This window comes from Quercus suber, unplaced genomic scaffold (assembly GCF_002906115.3).
Source record: "Quercus suber isolate HL8 unplaced genomic scaffold, Cork oak 2.0 scaffold_247, whole genome shotgun sequence".
NCBI classification, from domain to species: Eukaryota; Viridiplantae; Streptophyta; class Magnoliopsida; order Fagales; family Fagaceae; genus Quercus; species Quercus suber.
In genome coordinates, this window is record NW_027069703.1 from 905,808 (window position 1) to 929,410 (window position 23,603).

At 31.6% G+C, this 23,603-nt stretch overlaps 2 protein-coding genes across 2 annotated transcripts; both read left to right on the forward strand.

Moving 5' to 3' along the window:
• Positions 1-2,169: 2,169 nt before the first annotated feature.
• LOC112027078 (cytochrome P450 76T24-like) lies at positions 2,170-7,759 on the forward strand. Its single transcript, XM_024059745.2, has 2 exons — positions 2,170-3,086; positions 6,939-7,759. The coding sequence occupies exons 1-2, from the start codon at positions 2,199-2,201 to the stop codon at positions 7,545-7,547; spliced, it is 1,497 nt and encodes a 498-aa protein (XP_023915513.2). The 5' UTR covers positions 2,170-2,198; the 3' UTR covers positions 7,548-7,759.
• A 10,297-nt stretch (positions 7,760-18,056) lies between these two features.
• On the forward strand, positions 18,057-20,243 carry LOC136070632 (cytochrome P450 76C4-like). Its single transcript, XM_065780821.1, has 3 exons — positions 18,057-18,426; positions 18,468-18,601; positions 19,251-20,243. The coding sequence occupies exons 1-3, from the start codon at positions 18,057-18,059 to the stop codon at positions 19,857-19,859; spliced, it is 1,113 nt and encodes a 370-aa protein (XP_065636893.1). The 3' UTR covers positions 19,860-20,243.
• Positions 20,244-23,603: the final 3,360 nt, after the last annotated feature.

The window sequence follows — 23,603 nt, forward strand, 5'->3', positions numbered from 1 at the left end:
AGTTTTTTTTTTTTTTTTTTTGGGTCAGCGAGTGAACAGTAAAGGCACATGAATTCTGTGTGCAGAGACAAAAAATACTGTTCACGCACTGTTCACAGTACTGTTTACGCAATAAAAAATATTAAAAATAGGTCCCATAATACTATTCACACATTCAAAAATTATTTTGCTACAGTGTTTTCAGTTTTCAGTTTCAGCAACAATAAGCTTAATCCAAATGGATCCTTTGTAACTTTGATTCTTTGTTCTTAGCCCAATATAGATGTGAATGTATCTTTATGTTTAATCTAATGTCTTTAATATTATTAGAATTTTACATAATCTTAATAGAGAGGGAAATAATTATATATTGTACATCATTAGTTTGTAATTCTATAATGAATTCTAATTAGCTCAAGTAATAAAACCTTTTATTGTCAAATAACGTTTGAAATCTGCCTGCACGTGCCCAAAAATATTGCTTTCAAAATGTAGATAATTGTTTGGCATTTATCTTGTCCAAACTTTTAAACAAGAGACTACCTCATATGGACATTTCCTATTGTACATGTTGAAAACTTGAAATTAAGGGGTTGTTTGGTTACAGAGATAAAAAAGTGGAGGTGAGAAAATGGAAAGAGAATGGAAGAGTGGGGGTAGAAGAGATTTTAATTTTCTTTCATGTTGTATGGTTGGGAGGGATAAAAATTCATTTGTTTGGTTAACAAGAAAAGTGAGAGGATAGAAAATGTAATGTGTGTAAATTTGTTCTTAATTATGTTATTATTTCATTATATATAAGAAATAATTTTTTTAATAAAATAACATTTTATAAAAATTAAAACATTATACTTTTTTTTTCTCTTTGTTATTATATTTAAGCACAGAGATCGATACTGAACAAAAAGAAAAGGAAAGAAAAATAATAATAATAAAAAATAAACCACGTCAACAAGCTTGTGGTTTTTGTTAATTTGTATAGTTCAGGTTTTGGTTCTGTTCAAGTTAAGAACACTGTGGTTGTAATGTTTTGCTGTGTCTTGTTGTAAAGTTTTCTAGAACTGTTTGTTGTATCTTGTTGATGTAAAGTGCTCTAGATCTTCTTCTTGGATCTGTCGGTCTGCTTTAGTTTCTGTTTTCCATATCTGTGGTCTGTATTATACATTCAATAAAATTCAACCTTTTATTCAAACAGAGAGAGAGAGAGAACCAACAAAAAAAGAAAAGGAGGAAAAAACAAGGGAAAAAATCAAAGAGAGAGAGAGATTTTCAACGTTACAGATGTGTTAGAGGGGCAGAAAATAAGTTATTTTGGCTGCATCAAAATCACCAGAATTTTCTCTCCAAATCTTGATAGAAGGTAAAGATGAAATTATTTTGTGTGTGCGTGTGTGAGACTTTGATGCATGCTGTTGGGTAAAGTTGAAATTATTATGTTTAAAATTTTTTAAAGGTTTGGGTTGGTTTTTTTGGGGAAAAAATTAGTTAATTGGACTTAATTTTTTTAGCATTATTGTTGGTAATTTTTGTTATTGGGCTAATTTTTTTGGTTTGTATATTTAGACAGAGTTTGGATTGCGCTGAAAACTTTTTTTCAGTGCGTTTGCATTTTAAATAATGAGTCTCGTGCACTATTCACGCGACCCACAAGTAAGGAATTTAATAAAATTTTCATTAAAACTGAGTCTTACGGCACTATTCACATATTTAAAAATTATTTTGCTACAGTATTTTCAGTTTTCAATTTTCAGTAATAAGCAATATCCAAACAGACCCTTAGTTTTAAATTTATACATTTTTTTTTATGATATTTAAAAGGAAGAAAATGCTAGAACTACAAATTTTTTTTATAAATTACTGATATGGTAAGTGATTATTGGTAAGTAAACAAGCAGTGTCAGTGGTGCGCTCAAATGCAAACCAATATAAATTTGCTACCTCAATAGTTTTGTAAAAATGTTTTAGAAAAGTTTGTGATTATAACATTACTCTTAAAAAAATCAATAATATTGTTAAAAGGGCAAGGTGTAATTTGATAGAACAAAATTGCTAAAATTAATACCCAAAATATATACTAATATTTTAAAAAAAAAAAAAATAGGTGGTGGAGTGGGGCCGTCCATGACTACCTAGTAGGTTAGTATTTCTATATATATTCTCCATTCTTCTACCAAACGAAAATATAAACACAAGAACCATAAACCATCTTTGAGTTAACAATGGATTACTACCTAGTATTGTCGTTGCTGATACTACCCTTTGTGTGGGCATTCATTCGTGTTGTCTCCCCCAATCTATCAAGCCAGACTCTCCCCCCTGGACCACACCCTTTTCCAATCATTGGTAACATCTTGGAGCTTGGTAAATTACCCCACCAAGCAATTGCCAAGCTCTCCAAAACTTATGGTCCCTTAATGACTCTCAAGCTTGGGAGCATAACCACCATAGTCATTTCCTCTCCAAACATGGCTAAAGAAGCACTTCAAAAAAATGACCAAGCTTCCTCTAGCCGAACCATCCCAAATTTTGCCCACGTATTCGACCATCACAAAGTTTCAGTTGGTTGGATTCCCATAAATTCTCAATGGAGGAACCTTAGGAAAGCTTGCGCTACCCAAATATTTGCTCCACAACGTCTTGATGCCACAGAGGCCCTTCGATTAGCAAAGGTACAAGAACTACTTGACCATGTTAACCAAAGTTGCAAAAGTGGAGCACCCATCGATGTTGGTCGAGTAGTGTTCACAACAGTCCTTAATTCCATATCAAACGCACTTTTCTCTATTGATTTAGCCCAATATGACTCAAATTTGTCCCAAGAGTTCAGGGATCTTGTGTGTGGTTTGGCCAAAGAAGCAGGAAGGCCAAATATTGCTGATTATTTTCCAGCACTTCGTTTGATTGACCCGCAAGGTGTACGCAAAAGGACAAGGATTTATTACTCCAAATTGTTGGTGATTTTTGATGGAATCATCAATCAACGACTCCAATTAAGAGCTTCATCAAAGGGTTATAAAACAAGCAAAGATGTTCTAGATTCACTCCTCAGTCTCACTGAAGAAGATAATTCAGAAATAAGCCTCCTCGATATCAAACATTTGCTTCTGGTAATTGACTACCTCTTTAAAATTTTGGTTCAAAGTAAATATTTGGATAACAAGTATTCTTAAAATATAATTTAGTACTCTATAATGCTTCATGTACGTAGTTCCAAGTTTAGGCTTATCTTCTCAAAAAAACAAAAAAACAAAAATATATATATATATATATATAAATATATAGGTTTGACTATTAAATGAGCCAAACTCAAACATAACATTGCATTCATGAATAAACTCGTGAACATGAACTGTGACAGAGCTAAGAGAGCCGGGGGCCATGGCCCCCCAAAATCCACCCCATTCCCATTTATTAGCCCGTAGCCGTAGTGCTGTACTCTACTTAGCCTTCCAGCCTCCACTCGCCGACTGGCGCCCACTCTCTCTAGATCATTCATCTGATTGATGTGTGAAGGGGCAAACTGTTTTGTTTGAAATAGTTTTTGACTTTTGAGTTTTAAGTCTCTGGTTTTCTTTATATTTTGTTGTGGTCTACATCTTGCATTAAATATGTTAAAATATTATATTTAGTGTCCATTTGGCACAATTAATTTTGCTAACTTATTTTACTATTCAGTTTATTTTTACTACTATTAATTGGTTTCACTACACTTTTTGGTACTATTCATAGATCCCACTATACTATTTTAGCTAACTTTTACCTTTATCTACTGTATTTTTAGCAAAAAGTCTTTAGTTTCAACAATATAAATGACTCCCAAATAGATCTTTAGTATTGATAATAGTGTCATTTGCTTTGGCAATAGAGACTAACCGTTACTTTTATGTGTTGTGGACATGGGGTTTTTAACTTTCACTATTGATGTTTCCTTATTTTAATTTATGTTTGGTTTTTAGTTTTGCATATTTGAGATTGATATATTGTAACATGTGTTCTTATTTATTGAAGTACTGAATTCATTTTAAATTTTTTTTTTTTGTTTATTATAAATAATTTTAGTACTATAAAAAAAAAGTAGGTTACAACTTTAATTAAGTTAAAATTAGTTTATGAAATAATTTTTTTTTATAGAATAGTATTTCAAATATATGAGTCTGTTCTATGATAATTACTCTTATTATCAGGTTAAGATACCAATTAGTTTTCTGTGTATGTGGAAATCAAACTCCAAATCTCATGTTCAACTATGAGAGTCTTTACTAGTTGAGCTAATAAAACCCACAAAGACATTTAATAATCATGAAAAAATTTTGTTGCTATATATAACTTGGCCTCCGGCCCCTAGAAAAAATTCCTAGCTCCGGCACTAAATAAGAAGGTTCGGTTTAACTATATATAATATATATGTTTATATGTATACATGTTTAAAAACATTTTCTAAACCAATGTCCTTAAAACATTCGCTAACTTTAATTTCCCTTAAAAATATACCTATACAGACTTTAGATTAGATTGTATAAGTTTGTAAATTGGTTTATATAATATCAAATTATAATTTGTAGTTTTGATAATCTAGGTAGTTGGCTTGTAATAAAATTCATAGATTTGTAAAGAGGTAAAACATTTTAATCATGGTTTTAATATATGTTGGAAAAGAATAAATTAATCAACTAGCTTGTGAAGATGCTTGAGCTTATTCAATAATAAAATGAACTAAGCTTAAACATGCAATTTTGTTTGGTGATAAGATCAAGCTCAACTCATGTTTGAAATAAAAATAAACAAGAAGTCTGAACTTTTAATACCCGACTCGGCTTGACTCGTTTAGAAGCCCTCACAACTTTTGCTTTATAGGAGCATATATTCTGATTTTGAGATTTGAAAAAATATATATAAATTGAAACAAGGAATCACTTATATATAGAGAGGTTTTCATAAGGGAGATTAATTTCACGAGACCTATATCAACATTTTGTTATTGTTTTTCTTTTCTTTTTTTATGTAAGTTATGAATTTTTTTTAAAGAATTAGTAATAAATTTTCATACTTTCAGGAAATGAGTAAATATTTTCTTGGCTTTAGTGTCTTTGATTGTGACAAAGTACTAGCGCCTCATCATTATCGATAGTTTGACGTCAACATAATATCATAGTAATTTTGACAATTACATGAAGAGATTTATGACCCCCGTTTTGCCAAATATACCATATTTTGATTTGTAATGCACAGTATATGATCACCATTTGAGCACGTTAATTGGTGCATCTAACTATCTTGAAAATAATCAAAGTCTTTTATTTGTGTGTTCAAGCAATTCACATATTTGTGAATTTCATAGAACATTTAAAGCAAGAATGAAGGTCAATCACTCTATATGGCCAGTTTCTATTCACATATAGCTTCACACATCATCTATCTATATAATATCTAAAAGTTGAAACGTAGTATTTATTGTTGTTATATTCTTTTTTAACCACGTCAACATAGCATTTTGGTCAAATTCTTTTGTAAAATCTATCAGTAAATAATTAAATGAGTTAATTTAATTATTTTGTACAAAATACATTAGTACATAAGTCATTTAAACTCAATTCTTAAAAAAGAGAAAAAAAAAAAGACATTTAAGCTTTTTTTAAATAAATATTAATTAATCATTAAAATATTTCAAATAATGCATCTTATGAATATTTCCATTTAATTTTTTAAAAGCAAAAGAACATTTAAATAATATTGTTTATTAACTAAAAAGTTTACAAAGTGATATGATTAGTTTGTTTCACATCAATTAACTACATAATAAACAACGTGGTGGATCAAAATGGACCCAATTTAATCAAAATAGACTAAATTGGACCAAAGTTGACTAAATATAACCGAAATGCTATGTTGACGTGGCTTAAAAGAAGTATAGCAATAATAAATAATGTAATTTAGCTTTTAGACATTATATATATTTGTAAGAATTATATGCAGTGAAATTTGTACTAATGACAATATTACTAAAAAATAATCAGAAATTTGTTTATTATGTTGTTCTTCTATCCAATTTAGTCAACTTCGGTCCACTCAGTCCACTTCAGTCCACTCAGTCCACTTCGGTATATTCCTTCAACTTCAGTCCATTCAGTCTACTTTGGTCGGTATAGTTCAATCCATTTGCTCCAATCTGATCCACTTTAGTCCATTCGGTCCATTTTGGAAAAATTTAACCTCAAATTGATTCTTTTTGTAGATTGTATTTTTCAATTTTTGCCTCAAATTTTATTTTGTTTTTCTTAATTTTTAGGATTAGCAGTATGAAATTTTATTCTATTTAAATCATACTCTTTAGTTTAGGGCTAAAAAATACAAACAAAATAGGCATTATAAATTAGAGATATGAGCCCCAAAAAAGCTATAAATATTATAAATATTCAAAATATTACCTAAAAATTCAAGTTTCAATAATATAGGCAATATACTTATATTTGGAAAGGAAAAAAATTGATGTTCTAAATCTATAAAATAATTTAAAGTTAATGTAACATGTTACATGTGTTCTATAGAATAAGGGTGTACTTTTTTTTTTTCAATATTCTTGGATATGTTTAAATTAGTCAACAGATACCGATTTGGTATTAAAGTCATTTTAAAAATATCTTTTCAATTTATATAAAAAATATATTATAATTATGTAATTTAAATATTTTTATTTAAATACATTTTTCACACACACATGTATATATATCACTATGTATTATTATTATTATTATTACTTAAAATACTTTTAAATACACTATATGTTCTATTACTTAAAATACTTTTAAATAATAAATGCACTTTTAAATATAACATTTTCTCATGCATTGCGTTGTTTGGTTTACGACTAGTTTTTTATAATTGTCAATATGATTTGTCGTTACTAAAGTAACATTGGCCGTAAACTTAGGCAACTTAGTTCTCAAACACCTTTATTGCAGGACTTATTTCTTGCAGGAATTGACACAACATCAAGCACAGTGGAATGGGCAATGGCAGAGTTATTACACAACCCAGAAAAAATGACAAAAGCCCGAGATGAGCTTGAAGAAGTCCTAGGTAAGGGCGGGCACGTTCAAGAATCAAACATCTCAAAGTTCAATTATCTTCGAGCGATAGTGAAAGAAACCTTGCGATTGCACCCATCAGCGCCTTTTCTAGTTCCACGTAAGGCTGAGACAAACATAGAAATATGTGGCTATATCGTGCCAAAAAATGCACAAATACTAATAAATGTGTGGGCAATGGGACAAGACCCAAGCATATGGAAAAGCCCAAATTTATTTATGCCTGAAAGGTTTTTAGAACTAGACATTGATTATAAAGGCCAGGATTTTGAGCTGATTCCCTTTGGAGCTGGAAGAAGGATATGCCCTGGATTACCATTGGCTAACCGAATGGTGCACTTAATGTTGGCTTCTCTTGTTCACTACTTTGCTTGGAAGCTCCCAATTGAGATGAGGCCAGAAGACATGGACATGACTGAGATGTTTGGGCTTAGCTTACATAGGGCAGTGCCCCTCCGAGCTATTCCTATCAAATCCTCGTAAATTGATTGTCCGCTCTTAGCCCAATATGGACGTGAATCTATCTGTGTTTAATCTAATGTCGTCAACATTAGAATTTTCCATAATCATAATAAAGGAAAATAATTATAAATCGTACATCATTAGTTTGTAATTCTATAATGGGCTCTAGTTAGCACAATTTGTAAAGTTTTTTATTATTAAATAAAGTTCGAATTCTACCTACAAGTGCCCAATGATATTGCGTTTTCAAAATTGTGTGATCGTTTGGCATTTTCTTGGCCTTCATTTTTTGTCTTTCTTGTTTGTCCAACTTTTAGAGGAGGGACTGCTTCATATGGACAACACCTATTGCACATGTTGAAAACTTGAAATTTAGGGTTCATTTGGCTAAAAAGATAGAAAAGTAGGGATATAAAATTGGGATGAGTTGGAAAAGTTGGGGGATAGAAGAAATTTTAATTTATTCTAATGCTATTTGTTTGGGAGAGTGGGAAATGAAAGTCATTGAAAACTCATTTGTTTAGTGGAGAAGAAAAATAGGAGGATAGAAAATATAATTTGTATAAATTTACTCTTATGTCCTTATTCCATTATATATTAGAAATATTTATTCGTAATGAAATATTACTTATTTATCGATTAAAATTAATAAAATAACATTTTACAAAAATTAGAACATTATACATTTTTTTTTTCTCTTTGATATTATATTTATTACATTTTTTAAATAATAACATGACATATTTGCTCTTTTCCAAATATTAAGGGAAAATTGCTTGATTTTAAAGTTTAAGAAGAAGGAACTGTAAACTACCCCAAACATAAAGGATGAAAAGTGTTTTTTCCTAAATTTTTGTCTTTGTTTTTGTGTGTAAAACTATGTAGTTTTACTTAAAATGGTGCGCAAAGAAAAAAAAATACAAAAAGTCAACCCAAGAAAATTGCATGTGAAATAGCGAATTTTGGCTCAACAAATCTGACTAAACCCACAAAAAAATTTCTAAAAGCACAACAGAATGACACAACATTTTCATAATATCTTTATAATTTTGTTATATTTTTTTTTGACTTGTAAAGAATTGACAGCTCAACAGTTTTGAAAATATTGTGACGACAACGAGATATTTTAATCTTTTCACAAAAAAAAAAATGTTATGTCCACGATATTTTCATAACAAATCATAAGTAGTAGGTTGTTACAGGTTGTTATTGGTGAACAAAAAAGTAATTTCATTAGTAAGTTTAAATTATAACCAAAAATAAATTACTACCTATAATTTGTTATGAAAGTATTGTAAAAAATATTGTGAATGTACACATCTTTTTTCACAATACCTTTATTTTTAGTTGTGGTTGGTTCTAGTATGATATTTTATTATTTTATTTCGAATTATAAGGAATTAACATCTCAAAAATTGTGAAAATATTGTGCTAATTTATTGTGTTAATATTTTATTATAATGTAAAACAATGTGAATTGGACAAACCAAAAATAATATAGCAAATCTATTGCAGCTTTACGCATTCACAAAAAAAAAAAAAAAAAAAAGGCTCGCAAAACAATGAAAATTGAACAAGTCAAAACTACAGTAGCGAAGCTATGATAGCTTTACCNAATGGCACGATATTTTCATAATACCTTTATAATTTTGTTATATTTTTTTTTGACTTGTAAAGAATTGACAGCTCAACAGTTTTGAAAATATTGTGACGACAACGAGATATTTTAATCTTTTCACAAAAAAAAAAATGTTATGTCCACGATATTTTCATAACAAATCATAAGTAGTAGGTTGTTACAGGTTGTTATTGGTGAACAAAAAAGTAATTTCATTAGTAAGTTTAAATTATAACCAAAAATAAATTACTACCTATAATTTGTTATGAAAGTATTGTAAAAAATATTGTGAATGTACACATCTTTTTTCACAATACCTTTATTTTTAGTTGTGGTTGGTTCTAGTATGATATTTTATTATTTTATTTCGAATTATAAGGAATTAACATCTCAAAAATTGTGAAAATATTGTGCTAATTTATTGTGTTAATATTTTATTATAATGTAAAACAATGTGAATTGGACAAACCAAAATAATATAGCAAATCTATTGCAGCTTTACGCATTCACAAAAAAAAAAAAAAAAAAAAGGCTCGCAAAACAATGAAAATTGAACAAGTCAAAACTACAGTAGCGAAGCTATGATAGCTTTTCCCGTTTACTCGTTTTATATATAGATTACTAAATTTGACTAAACCAACAAAAAAAAAAAAGTCTATGAATACAACAAAATATTACAACGTTTTCACAATACCTCTATTTTCAACTGTGATGGATCCTAGTCCTATATTTTATTATCTTATTTTGACCTATAACTTACACCTCAATAGTTGTGAACATATTGTAATAACAATAAAATGTCACGACATTTTTAGTTGTGCTAGATCTCGGTATGATATTTTATTTTAACCCATAAGGAATTGACACATGCGTCACAACATTTTCACAATATCTCCATGTATACATTGTACTTACAATGTAAATTTATATTGTAGACACAAAAAAGGTCAAATTTTGTACACATTTACAAAATTTGTACAATATTTACCATTTTTTGTGCAAATGTGTATAATATTAACCACTTTTGTGTATTTACAATGTAAACTTGCATTGCAAGTACAAAGTAAACATATAAAGATCTTAAAAAGAAAAAAGAAAAAAGAAAAAGAAAAACAAAAACAAAAACAAAGCTCAAACCAACTGGCATACTTGAAGGAAGAAAAAAAAAAAAAGAAGAAGAAAAAGTGCACCTCACTAAAAGGAAAAACACACACACACACACACACACACACACACACAAACAGATTAGGCACTATAGAAATTAATGTTAAAATGTTGTAGACTTAACAATTTTTTATTTGATCTATAAGAAATTGAGATCTCAACAATTGTGAAAATATTGTGATAACAATAAGCGTTGTAACATTTTTTCAAAACATTTATTTTTAGTTGTAGTTGGTCACTCTCATATTTTATTATTTCATTTCGACTTGTAAGAAATTGACATGTTAATAATTGTGAAAATATTGTGAAATTTATTGTGTTAGTATAACAATATATATACCAGCTTACATAAATATTTAAAAGAAAAAAAAAAACACAAACCGATTACTGGAGGAGTAAAAAAAAAAAAAAAAACTCTAGGCACTTTTTCTACAATGCAGAGGTTGATGAAACCAAAGCACTGTATCTACAGTGCTTTAGCACATTCAAGAAAAAAAAAACATAAACCGATTACTGAAAAAAAAAAAAAAAAATTAGGCACTGTAGCTACAGTGTAGAGGTTGACGAAACCAAAGCACTATAGCTACAGTGTTTTAGTGCATTTGCGCTTTTATATATATATAATATATATGAGAGAGAGAGAGAGAGAGAGAGAGAGAGAGAGAGAGAGAGAGAGAGAGAGAGAGAGAGAGAGAGAGAGAGAGAGAGAGTATACAACTTTTTGTGTGAGCAAAATATGGATTGAATGGAAGAGAAAATAACAAATTTTTATAGTAAAAAAGAAATGGAAAGAAGAATCAAAATGAAAGGAAGATGAATGAATGGAGAAATTGTAAGGATAAGATATAGAGTAGTGGGGATATAAAAAAATAAAAGTAAGTAAATGTTAGAGAATGTGCAATTGTAAAGTAGAAAATTAATAAAGAGAAAAATAATTAAAAAGGTGAGAGAGAATATTGAAAATAGGTTGATGATGTGCTGTTAATGTGGCTTAACAGAAGCACAACAACATTAAATGCTACGCTTCAGCTTATATATATATATATATATATATATGAATATAAATACGATGTGATTGATGTTCACTGAAAGAGAAAAAATTCAGACACAATCTCATTTTCATATATATTTTTTTTCTCTTGACTTTATATTTCTTTTATTTCCCAAAATTTTGTACGAAGTTTGGATGAAAAATGAAAAAAGAACAAGTACTTAAATGACCTCAGAATGTTAAATATGTCTATATAAAACACCATGGGGCGTGTCTCAAATTGATTGACGATTAAAACGTGATTCAGATTTCAAATGCAAAACCAAGCGGGGCGGCAGAAGATAATAGCAACTACTCATTTAAGAGCCTATTTTGTAATGATTAGAAATTTGGACTTTACCGATATCTTTAGCTGCTGATGGATCCAAATGGTCCTGTTAAAGATTTACTTTCTATTAGCTTTATGTGATTAGTAGAGGTCCAATTATATTATAAACACAATTGAGAATATAAAAGATGTAGTCATTTAGGACCTCATCCTTTGGATGTTGGTGTTAAGCCAAATCACGTAATTTCATAGGTGTCCTTTTTTTTTTCAATGGTTTGTTTGGTTGAGGTAAAAACATGGAGAATATAAAATGAGCATGAGAAAATGGTTTTTGGGTTGTTTGGTTAGAGTGGAAAATTGGAGAGATTTTAGAGGGCCCAAGTAATTTCTCTTTGGGCCCACCAAAATGTTTTCTCTATAATTTTGGAGAGAAAATTTAGGTGAATCTATTGCTGAACATATCTTTAGTAGTTGAATAACTTACTGTTTTGCCCCTTCTACGGCCTGTTGTAACTAGGGTTGTCCAGATTCAACCGAGTACTGACCCACCCGAAGAACCGACCGGACCCAACTTGAAACCAGCCGATCCAACTACCTGGCGGGTTGGCGGCGAGTCTTCATCACCAAAAACCGATTTCGGAGGGTCGGGTTTCGGTTTTCCTCCCTTAAAACTTGAAAAACCCGAACCGACAGAAGATTTCCAGATTCTGGCCAAAATTTCTAGAATCTAGCGAAAAAAACCAGATTCTGGCCAAAATTTTCCAAAATCCGGCGAAAAACCTAGATTCCGGTGATATTTTTCCAGATTTCGGCACCATTTTCCTTAGATCTGGTGAGATTTTGACCGGATCTGGTGAGATCTCATCGAATCCGGTGAGATTTTAAGCCGGATTTGTGAAATCTCATCGAATCCGGTGAGATTTTCGCCGGATCTGTGTTTTTCCATAGTTTTCTTGCCGTCCCAAATCCGACAGACTCACCCGCCACCCGTTGATGTTCTAAACCGCCCGACTCGATTACTCCGGCGGGTCAGGGGCAGGTTCCTGTTTCTCCACTCGATTCCGCGCGGGTCGGTTCTGGGTTGGCACAAACTCGACTCGAATCAACTCGTGGACAGCCCTAGTTGTAACGCTGAATGACATCTATCTCTATGATTTTTTTCCCTTGTTTTATCCTCTTTTTTGTCATTTTCTTTCTGTGGATTAAGCTTGTGTTCAGTGTATTGGACATGTTAGGATGCAGATATGTGGCTGAAATCCCAACATGTCCAATGCACAAATTGTGTCCCTTTTTTTTTTTGGCCTTTTCTTTTCCTGCCCTCTCTCTCTCTCTCTCTCTCTCTCTCTCTCTCTCTCTCTCTCTCTCTCTCTCTCTCTCTCTCTCTCTCCATAAGACATAGATTTTTATTGGTTGAAAGAAAGTATAATATGGACCACATATATAGAAAATAGAAACTAAAGGAGACCGATATATTCAACAACAAAGATCTAGAGAACACTTCACATCAACAAAGACACAACAAACAGTCGTAGAAAACTTTACAACAATAAGACACAACAAAACATTACCGCAGAGTTCTTAACTTGAACAAACAACCACAGCAACACCTGACTATACAACAAAAAACAACAAGCTTCTTGACATCGTTTAATTTTTTTTTTTTTTTTCCTTTTCTCGCTTGTTTTTTTCTTTCTTTTTTATGCTTGTTCGTATCATTCTCTGTGCTCTTCTTCTTCTTCATAATAAAATATCAGTTAAACTCTAATGAAAGCTTATGATTCTTAAAATATTTTATTGTGTAATGTCTAAAATACTCCCACTAAATTTTAACATCCCAAAAATTTTCTTCCAGTATTTTGAGTTTTAAATGGTAATAATTCTTGGAAAGTTAGAATGATGATATAAGGCTTTTTTATTTGTTATCTAAAGAACATTGATTTTCTAGGTTTAAATTTTTAAAACTTAAAATTTATCTAATGGAAAATTCGATAACACATGCCTTTTGTTATCTTTTTTTATTTATATTTTTTATCTTCTTAGCAAAACTTAGTTGTTTATTGTTGGAAGATGATGATATTCGTTATAATTCTTAGAAGTTTTTAGTGAGTGGATATATTGACTATAGCAAATAAGTACTAAAAAACTATTATAGCGAAATAGATATTTACATGTTAAATAGCTCTCCTAACTTTGTGGTTGATCAAAATTCTTATACGAATGAGATTAACTTTTTGTGACATAATTATCAAAATTCTTATAATTAATGTCTCTTTTGATTAATGTAAATCTCTGTGTATTTTAAAAATCAAATTATTTATATCTTTTGTTAGGACATATGTGTTTTCACTTGTTAAGAACATATGTCATTTGTTTATGTAAATTGACTAATCCTTTGACAAAATGCACTCTACTCGTAATTGGGTAGTTCTAGGTGTTTTTAATACTTCAAGAAACAAGGTTTCAAGATCAAGTGTTGAAGTCATCAAGTCTATCTAAGAAAAACAAATTGAAGTGCAATTTCATTAAATCTCGACATTTGCTCGATAGCTCCTCGACACCTGCTACCTGTCGAGATTTATAAAATCAGATTTTCTGATCTGATTTCTTGGGATCCATGAATGTGTCTTTGAGCTTTCTTTTCTCCTAACCCTAGACATATAAAAGGATTATTTTAAGAGACGTAAAATTGTACACAAGTTGAAAAAGCATTGAGCAAACTCTGTTCAAGCAATTTGTGATCAAAGACGAAGTTCTTGACCTAGTTCATCTTCTCTGAAGAAGTTGCTGTGTATTTGCACAAAGGGTTTTATGACCAAGTATCTTCTTGATCTTCATCATGTAGGATGAACTGAAGAATTTTGCAGCCAACCTCTCCTTCTAAGTTGGTGTTGAAGTCGCGTATTGGGATCCGCGCATTGGTTAGTCACGTACTTGGGAGTCGTGCATCAAAAGGGGGAACTATCACTACAGATCAAGTCCAATTGGGTATTGGGGTAAGGGTTCAACTGTAGGTTCGTAAGGTACTTGGGATTCCTTTACTTGTAACCGCTTGATTTGATAATAGTGGAGTTTTGGAAATGGTGACTTGAAAATCACCCGGTAGGGTTTTTGCCGTAAGGGTTTTCTCCATTCGTAAACAAATCACCGTGTCATTTAATTTTCGCTGCATATTTAGTTTAGTGGTGATTTGTTTGTGCTTCCACGTGTTTGCATGATAAATTTATTAATTAATAACTTAGCTAATTAATTAATTGGTTTAATCACAAGGGGTCATTCAATTTATGATCTATCAAGTGGTATCAGAGCAGGCACACTCTAATTAGATTTTAATCTTTGCTGTGTGATCCATTGACCCCTGTTGTCGTGGAAACTCTTGATTGTTTTGATTTGCATGATCTTATATTGAATGATGTGATGATATTCAAGATGCCTGTTGCAAGCTTTATAATTTTTGTATGAAATCTCTTGAATGTTCTACAAAATTAAAAGCTAATTTTAAAAAGGTCAAACTTGAAAAAGATTATTTGATTGCAAAATTGAATGAAGCCAATAATTTGAATGAGAATTTTAAAAATCAAATTTTATCTCAGGTGGACAAAATTAAGAGTTTGGAAGAGCAACTAGTTGAATTTAAAACTGAAGTTGAAAATTTAACTAGTGCCAAACTTGTTGTTGAGCCTAATTCAAAAGAAAAAGATTTTTATGTTCCTCCATTTAAAAGGAATAATGAAGAGTTGAAGGCTAATATTGCTAGGATAGACAATGGTAAAAATTCTGATGTTAACGCTGAAGTTTCTAAACCTATGTCTAAAACTCCTCCTAGGTTGAATAAAAATTCTAAATTTGTCCCCACTTGCCATCATTGTCATATTGTTGGTCATATTAGGCCAAATTGTCCTAAGTTGTCAACCTCTAAGGTTAGACCTCCTTCTAGGAAGCCGAGTAGCTCTAAAACTACTCATGTTTGTCACCATTGTGGTGATTCTAGTCACACTCGCCCTAATTGTTTCAAGTTGTTTCCTCATAAGTGAGTGTCCAGTAGGTCTTATCCTTTATCTAAAGGCTATGTTCCTATTCTTGGTGTGTTATTAAAAGCTTTGAGCTTTTGACTCAATTTCAGGAGAATTCTAATTCCTCTATGTCCTTTAATAATCATACTAGGACACGTGTCTTTTCATCTTCACGGCCAAAGACTCGTGCTGTGTGGGTGATAAAGGATCCTAAGACTTAATTGTCTTTTTGTTTGTCATTTGCTTTAATTCTTTCTATTTAAAGTTGGACTTTCTGTGCTTGATTTCTTATCTACTTTTGGAATCTTCTTTCATGCATTTGCATCTAGTTTTATGTTTTGTTTTGATAGCATGTTTTTGTGTGTTTATTTTCAGTTTTGTTTATTTTGTTTTTGATATAAAAATAAAAAAAAATTTGAAAAATTGAAAAATACAAAAACAGTATGTGTTTTGTGTACTTTGGTACTTGTGTACCTTGGATGGCCATTGAAACAAAGTTTTTTAAATTTTGTATCTTTTGTAGCTTAAATGAGCATCTCTATGCACAACTAAACAAGTGAGCTTTATGGCTCTTATTTGTGATGAGTAAGATTAAGTCATCTCTTGAACTTAACACTCATATCACTCTTTTTGACGGGTAGAACTAGAAAATCCTAAGAGAAAGACATTAATAACCATCTCACCACTGTTGCCTGCCAATCATAATATGACACCTGTATGCTTCGGCATAGCAAAAATGCAGTGTCAAAGACATCCGTATGCTTCGGCATAGCAAAAGTGTAATGTCTATGCTTAACATGTTGGGTATTTTCTTTTTTCTCTCTTGTATGCCCATGCATGATATGCTTAAAAGAAAATATGCAAAGAAATTAAAAAGCAAAAAGATTAAAATGAATCATAGCAAAAGTGTAATGTCTATGCTTAACATGTTGGGTATTTTCTTTTCTCTCTCTTGTATGCCCATGCATGATATGCTTAAAAGAAAATATGCAAAGAAAATAAAAAGCAAAAAGATTAAAATGCTTTAAATATGATTGCAAGCGTATTTTCTAGGAGATGTGGAAGTTATAGGATGTACCTCAAAGGTGATAGTCCCCATCAAATAGTTATGATTGTGTGTGAGTTAAAGTTATTTTCTCATATCTCAGATCGTCATAACATGAATACACATATGCAATCCTGCGATGTTTTTCACACACAACACGTAATATTCTTTGCTACTATTGATGCATGTGCAGATACAATGTGATTTGGCCATCACAAGTGTTTACGTGTGCTAATGTATGCTCACTAAACTATCTTGACTTGTTGTTTTGAAAAATAAAATTGGTTAGACTTGTTTAGTGTGTGTGTGTGTGTGTGTGTTTCTGAGGAACCATGTGCTTAAAATGGTTGATGAGAGATGATTTTGAGAGCTTAATATGTTGATTGGATCATTGGTTGAGGTGCATGTTGGATTACATTCATGTCTGTGTTTTTCACTTCTCGAAAAACTGCTTTTGAAAGCTGGCTCGACACCTCCTCGATACCTTGTTATCTGTCGAGATTCTTAAGCCTTTTTCTTATCGCAATCTCGACACCTCCTCGACACCTGGTGGATCGATCGAGAAAGTTCCTGCCTCCTTGATACCTTCTCGATACCTTGTGGATCGATCAAGATTCTATTCCTTGAAGGTGTTTCTTGTTCCTCGATACCTCTTGACACCTGCAGCTGTCGAAGGCCATTTTCTCGACACCTACCTCGACAAATTCCTCGACACCTCTCAACACCTTAGCTGTCGAGAATTACTGATGCTTCTATATAAGCTTCTGTCGCGATCTGCATCTTATTTTTTCGATCTCTCTCGACCTATCCGTGGTTGTTGATCTCCCAAACTCATTTTTCTCACTCAAAATATTCAAACCACGTGATTTTCGGCCCTTCCTTGCTTCAAATCACTTGGTATGATCTCTTTTTCCTTCTTTATTCATGCATTTCATGTTTTGAATCTTAGGTTTTGGGGTTTTTGAAAATTTTTGGGGTTTTTCAAAATTGATGAGTTTTTCTTGAAATTTTGGGTTAGGTTTTCACTTAAATGTGTTCAAAATGTCATACATGTGCATTAGAATGGTATTTTCATGCATTCAGATGTGTGTTCTATGCTTGTGTGCTGGCAGGATTGGATTGGGCTGAGCCCATGATGCTTTTTACTTTGCATGTCACATGTTCATGCATTCCTCATGCATACGTACTCTTTATTCAATATATTTGAATTGTTTTGGGACTTTTCTGATTGTCTCTTTCTCTCTCTCTTTCTCATTCTGTTTATGTTAGTAGTGTCTATGGCACCCAAACATAAATCCACTCCTGCTCAGAACTCTCTGCGTTCTAGAGTTTCTTCCTCTTCTGATTCTGCTCCTCTTAATCTTCGGTTCCGTGATGGAGATGCCCACAAGGCATTTTCGGAGAACTTTTCTAGACGAGGTGTTCATTCGGAACGCCAAGTCATTTAATTTGGCGGACTTTGCTGACGCTGACCTTCCCTCTGTCATTCACAGTAGGGGATGGGAGTCACTGTGTGTCGTTCCGATCACATGTCCTCTCGTGCTCATTCAGGAGTTTTACTCCAACATGCACGGGATTGATCGTTCAGTACCTCTCTTTTTCACTCGCGTTCGAGGTACGCGCATCCCTATCACACTACAGCTAGTTGCAGATGTGCTTCGGGTTCCTAGGATAGAGTTTCCTGACTATCCCTCTTGTGAGCGTCTGAGGACTGTGTCCAAAGATGAACTCATTTCTGCTTTTTGTGGGCGCCCCGTTGATTGGGGTGAACATCAATATACATCAATCAACGTCTACAATTAAGAGCTTCATCAAAGGGTTCTAATAAAAAAAACAACGATGTTCTAGATTCACTCCTCAGTCTCACTGAAGAAGATAATTCAGAGATGAGCCTCATCGATATCAAACACTTGCTTCTGGTAATTGACTACCTCTTTAAAACTTTGGTTCAAAGTAAGTGCTCTATAATGACTCATGGCTGTTGTTCTAACCCTACCTTCCCATCTCTCTTCCCTATTATTTACCTATTTAAAAACGAATAAAAGATTTAATAGTATGCTCAAAAATTAGTTTTCTGAAAAATAATTTGGGTTTTGTGAATAAAAACTTCATTCTTAGTTGAATATTATTTTAACTCATGGTAATAGATCAACAACTTCTAGAACTATAAATAAATCAAGTTGTTTATGAACAACTTAAACTCAACTTGAGAAAGAACTTATTTATGTGCTTGTTTTAGAAACAAGCCAAACTCAAACTCAAGTTTAGGCTCATGAATAAACTTGTGAATATGAGGACTCAATTTAATTATATATGATATTATATATTTAAATGTATTCTTGTTTTAAAATATACCTCTATAAACTTGAGATTGCATTGTATAGTTGTAAACAGGTTCAAATAATATAAAATTATTATTTGTAATTTTGATAATATAAACAATCCATTCGTAATAAAAATCCATAGATTTGTGAATAGGTAAAAAAATTTACTCGTGGTTCTAATATATGTGAGAAAAGAGTAAGCCATAAACATGGGCAACATAGTTCTCACACTCCTTTATTGCAGGACTTATTTATTGCCGGAATTGACACAACGTCAAGCACAACGGAATGGGCAATGACGTTGTTATTACACAACCCAGAAAAAATGACAAAAGCCCGAGATGAGCTTGAAGAAGTCCTAGGCACGGGTGGGCACGTTCAAGAATCAGACATCTCGAAGTTTCATTATCTTCAAGCTATAGTAAAAGAAACCTTACGTTTGCACCCACCACTACCTTTTCTAATTCCGCGTAAGTCTGAGACAAATATAGAAATATGTGGCTTCCTCGTGCCCAAAAATGCTCAAATACTAATAAATGTGTGGGCAATGGGACGAGACTCAAGCATATGGAAAAATCCAAATTTATTTATGCCTGAAAGGTTTTTAGAACAAGACATTGATTTTAAAGGCCAATATTTTGAGTTGATTCCCTTTGGAGCTGGAAAAAGGATATGTCCAGGATTGCCATTAGCGAACAAAATGGTGCACTTGATGTTGGCTTCTCTTATTCACTACTTTGCTTGGAAGCTCCCCGATGAGATGAGGCCAGAAGACATGGATATGGGTGAGTTTTTTGGGCTTACCTTACATAGGGCAAAGTCCCTCCAAGCTATCCCCATCAAATCATTCTAACTTTGATGGTATGTTTTCAGCCTAATATATATGTGAATTTGTATGTGTGTTTAATCTAATGTCATCAATATTAGGATCTTGCAGCACGTAGATCTATGGTAAAGTCCTTTGTTGTCAAATAAGGTTCAAATTCCATCTACACCAAAAATTAATTAGTATTTTGATTTGATGATAAAAGGTAATCATCATGTAATATGCATTGTAAGTTTAGATCCTATCATATCTATCAAAATAAATGGAACAACATGGTCTAACCCATACTTTATTATAGAATAATTAATGATTTTTTGACTTGGTGGCTAGCACTAACAATGATTTCTAATTATATTTCAAATAGTATTATGTGCTATTTAGACAATAATCATATCTTAATTTAAAGAAAATATTTCAATAATATACTTTAGAGTAAATCATAAAAATATAATTACAAAACTAGTTTGAAACTTGTGCTTACGCATGGAAAAATTGAACAATAGTGAAAAAAATAATGTTAATATTTTTATGTTAAATGTGACTTCATTTTTTGTGAAGAATGACATGTACAACCACAAATGTGAAAATTCAAATTTATGGCCAAATCCAAATTTATTTATGCCTGAAAGGTTTTTGGAACAAGACATTAATTTTAAGGGCCAAGATTTTGATTTGATTCCCTTTGGAGCTGGAAGAAGAATATGCCCTGGATTGCCATTAGGTAGTAGAATGGTGCATTTGATGTTGGCTTCTCTTGTTCACTACTTTGCTTGGGAGCTCCCAGATGAGATGACGCCAGAAGACATGGACATGGGTGAGCTTTTTGGGATTACCTTACATAGAGCAAAGCCCCTCAAAGCTATTCCCATCAAATCATTCTAACTTTGATGGTATAATTTTAGTCCAATATATATGTGAATTTGTATTTGTGTTTAATCTAATGTCTTCAATATTAGAATCTTGCAGTATGCAGATCTATGGTAAAGTCCTTTGTTATCGAATAAGGTTCGAATTTTGTCTACACAAAAAACTAATTAGTGTTTTGGCCTGATGGTAAAAGGCAATCATGTAATCGGTACTATAAGTTTAAATCCTATCATATCTATCGAAATACATGGAGCTGCATGGTCCAACCCACACTTCTTTTTTTCTTTTTCTTTTTTTGATAAGGGTCCAACCCACACTTTATTGTAGTATAATTAATAATTTTGTGACTTGGTGTCTAGCACTAACAATAATTTCTAATTCTATTTCAAATAGTATTGTGCACTATTTAGACAATAACCATATTTAAATTAAAGAAAATATTTCAATTATATAATTTAATATGAATCATAACAATATAATTACAAAACTAGTTTGTAACTCGTGCTTACGCATAGAAAAATTAAATAATAGTGAAAAAATAATGTTATTATTTTTATGTTAAATGTGACTTCATTGTTTGTGAAAAATGACATGTACAACTACTGATGTGACGCAATCTCACATTTGTTGTATAAGATTCTACAAAGGAATTATTGGCCGTTCTAAAAACTTAAACCAAGAAATTGTTTTGATAAGCACTTCAAAACTAGTATTCATGTATATTTTTTTCTTTAAATGTCATATAAAATTCACAAATTTCCCTTTTTTTTTAGAAGAAATTTCGGAATTGTTTAAACACAAACTATAGACTTCGATCTTTTTGAAGATAGTTACTTGCACCCATTATCTGTCTAAAAGTTACCGTATACTTGTGCAATGCAAATCAAAATATGGCCCAAGTAGCAAAATGGGATCATACAGATGTTATTTATTGCCAAAATTCATGTTGACGACAAACGAAGAACTGCCAATGACTTTTAGGTGAACAGGAAATTTCTAGTATTTTTAACAAAAACATCATTCAGGTTTGAATTTCCTGCACTTAAAATGTATTACAAAAAAATATATTGATAACTATAAGGTTAGAAAAAAAAGATTAAACAAATATATAAATAATTTAAATATATATATACTAAATAAAATTACATATATATGATAATCAAGTGTTTTAGGGGATGATGATATTTATAAATAAAAAAATTATTAAGCAAATATGTATGAAAAATATTAAATTATATATATAAATAAATTAAATTTATACTAAATAAAATTACATATATACACATTCTGTTTGGGATATTATACAAAGAAATAATAGAAAAACAAGGTTAACACAAAAAGACAAACTGAAAATAGATAACTTTGAGGCACAACATCATTTTCCTTAGACAATATTTGCCCCCCACTCTATTGTTGTTAAAGGATTATCGCAAATTTGTCCCTAGAATACAACCAAGATTTTGGGTTCTACAAATAGCAATTCTGGAGAATAACTATAGGATTTCTTGTGTTTCTCTCTAACTTACTATTTCTTGTATTTCAAGTGAACATGAGCCTCTATTTATACCCATAGAGTTATATTTCATCAAAAGGCACATATAGGGAGTTAAAATATTTCATAAAACTGTTCACAAGGCTTGAAACCTCTTCAACCTTTCCGAACAGTCACCAAAAAAATTCTACAGAAAATTCAATTTTCGAGTTTCAATTGATCAAGAGGTTCTTTCGATCGATCGAATGCTCTTTTCAATCGATCAAATAGGAATCAAATAGCGATCGAACCATCCAGAAACTCCAAGATTTTTTCTTTACCATTTCGATCGATCGAGCCAAAGCTTCAACCGATCGAGCCAAAGCTTCAACTAATCGAAAATGCTTAACTTCAAATTTTCACTTAAAAAATTCCAGAACTTGAATTTTCACTTTAACAACTTTATGAAACAATATTTTCAAATTCAAACATCATTATTATTACAACTTATCCTTGTATATATCTATATATACAACACATTCAGTGCGAGGAAAACGCATGCTAGGAAGAGCGAGGCATGACAAGTCAGGTGGGGCAAAGAATTTTTACCATCCCTAGAATAGGTATAAAAAGAAAATTGGAATAGAAAAGAATAAAAATGAATGTTGTTTAAAAACTTATATCTCAATATATATATATATATATATGTATGTATGTATATATATATATATATAGAGAGAGAGAGAGAGAGAGAGAGAGAGAGAGAGAGAGTATTTTTCATTTTTAGAAACCACTACTGCTCCACCAGGACCACCACTGCAATGAATGGCTGACTTGACCTCTTGAATATAAATGGTTAAATGGCCTTTACAAGAGCCACTGAACATGTCGATGAGGGAAAGTGAAAAACAACCTTTTCCTTAGCAGTTAATATGTGGCTTTGCCAATTCCACGAGGCTGCCATTTTGTGGCACTAGATCTTTAATTAATACTAACTTGTAAGCCATATATCAGCTTTTTGATAACCACTTACTGCAAAAAGGAGTGCAGACTTACCTTATTCAATGGAAAGACATAATTTCAATGCTCACACTGACCTTTTCCTTCCATGGCAAATTAACCATGATCTTACCTCTATGTAGTATAACATTTCCTTAGTGCTCCAATAACAAAATTTACCGATATATTTACTTGGGACCATGTTCTGTTCTGACGTTGAAGATTTCCATTATCATCACTGTTTTTAAATTGGACCAGCCATCTTGAAATATTTTTAGTTTATGGGAGCCAAATAACAAAAATGTCACAGTGGGGGAGTAATGGTGGAGTGGTGGTGGTGCCATTGATAATTCTGTTTTGGGGATTTAGGTTTTCACAAATTTTGATTGGAGAGAGAGAGAGAGAGAGAGAGAGAGAGAGAGAGAGAGAGAGAG

Excerpts from the sequence above, each read along its gene's own strand:
- LOC112027078 (XM_024059745.2), top strand. The coding sequence starts at position 2,199 with ATGGATTACTACCTAGTATTGTCGTTGCTGATACTACCCTTTGTGTGG. Across the intron at positions 3,087-6,938 it reads ATATCAAACATTTGCTTCTG|GACTTATTTCTTGCAGGAAT; the intron begins GTAATTGACTAC and ends CCTTTATTGCAG.
- LOC136070632 (XM_065780821.1), top strand. The coding sequence starts at position 18,057 with ATGGAGATGCCCACAAGGCATTTTCGGAGAACTTTTCTAGACGAGGTG. Across the intron at positions 18,427-18,467 it reads TGAACTCATTTCTGCTTTTT|ATCAACGTCTACAATTAAGA; the intron begins GTGGGCGCCCCG and ends CAATATACATCA. Across the intron at positions 18,602-19,250 it reads ATATCAAACACTTGCTTCTG|GACTTATTTATTGCCGGAAT; the intron begins GTAATTGACTAC and ends CCTTTATTGCAG.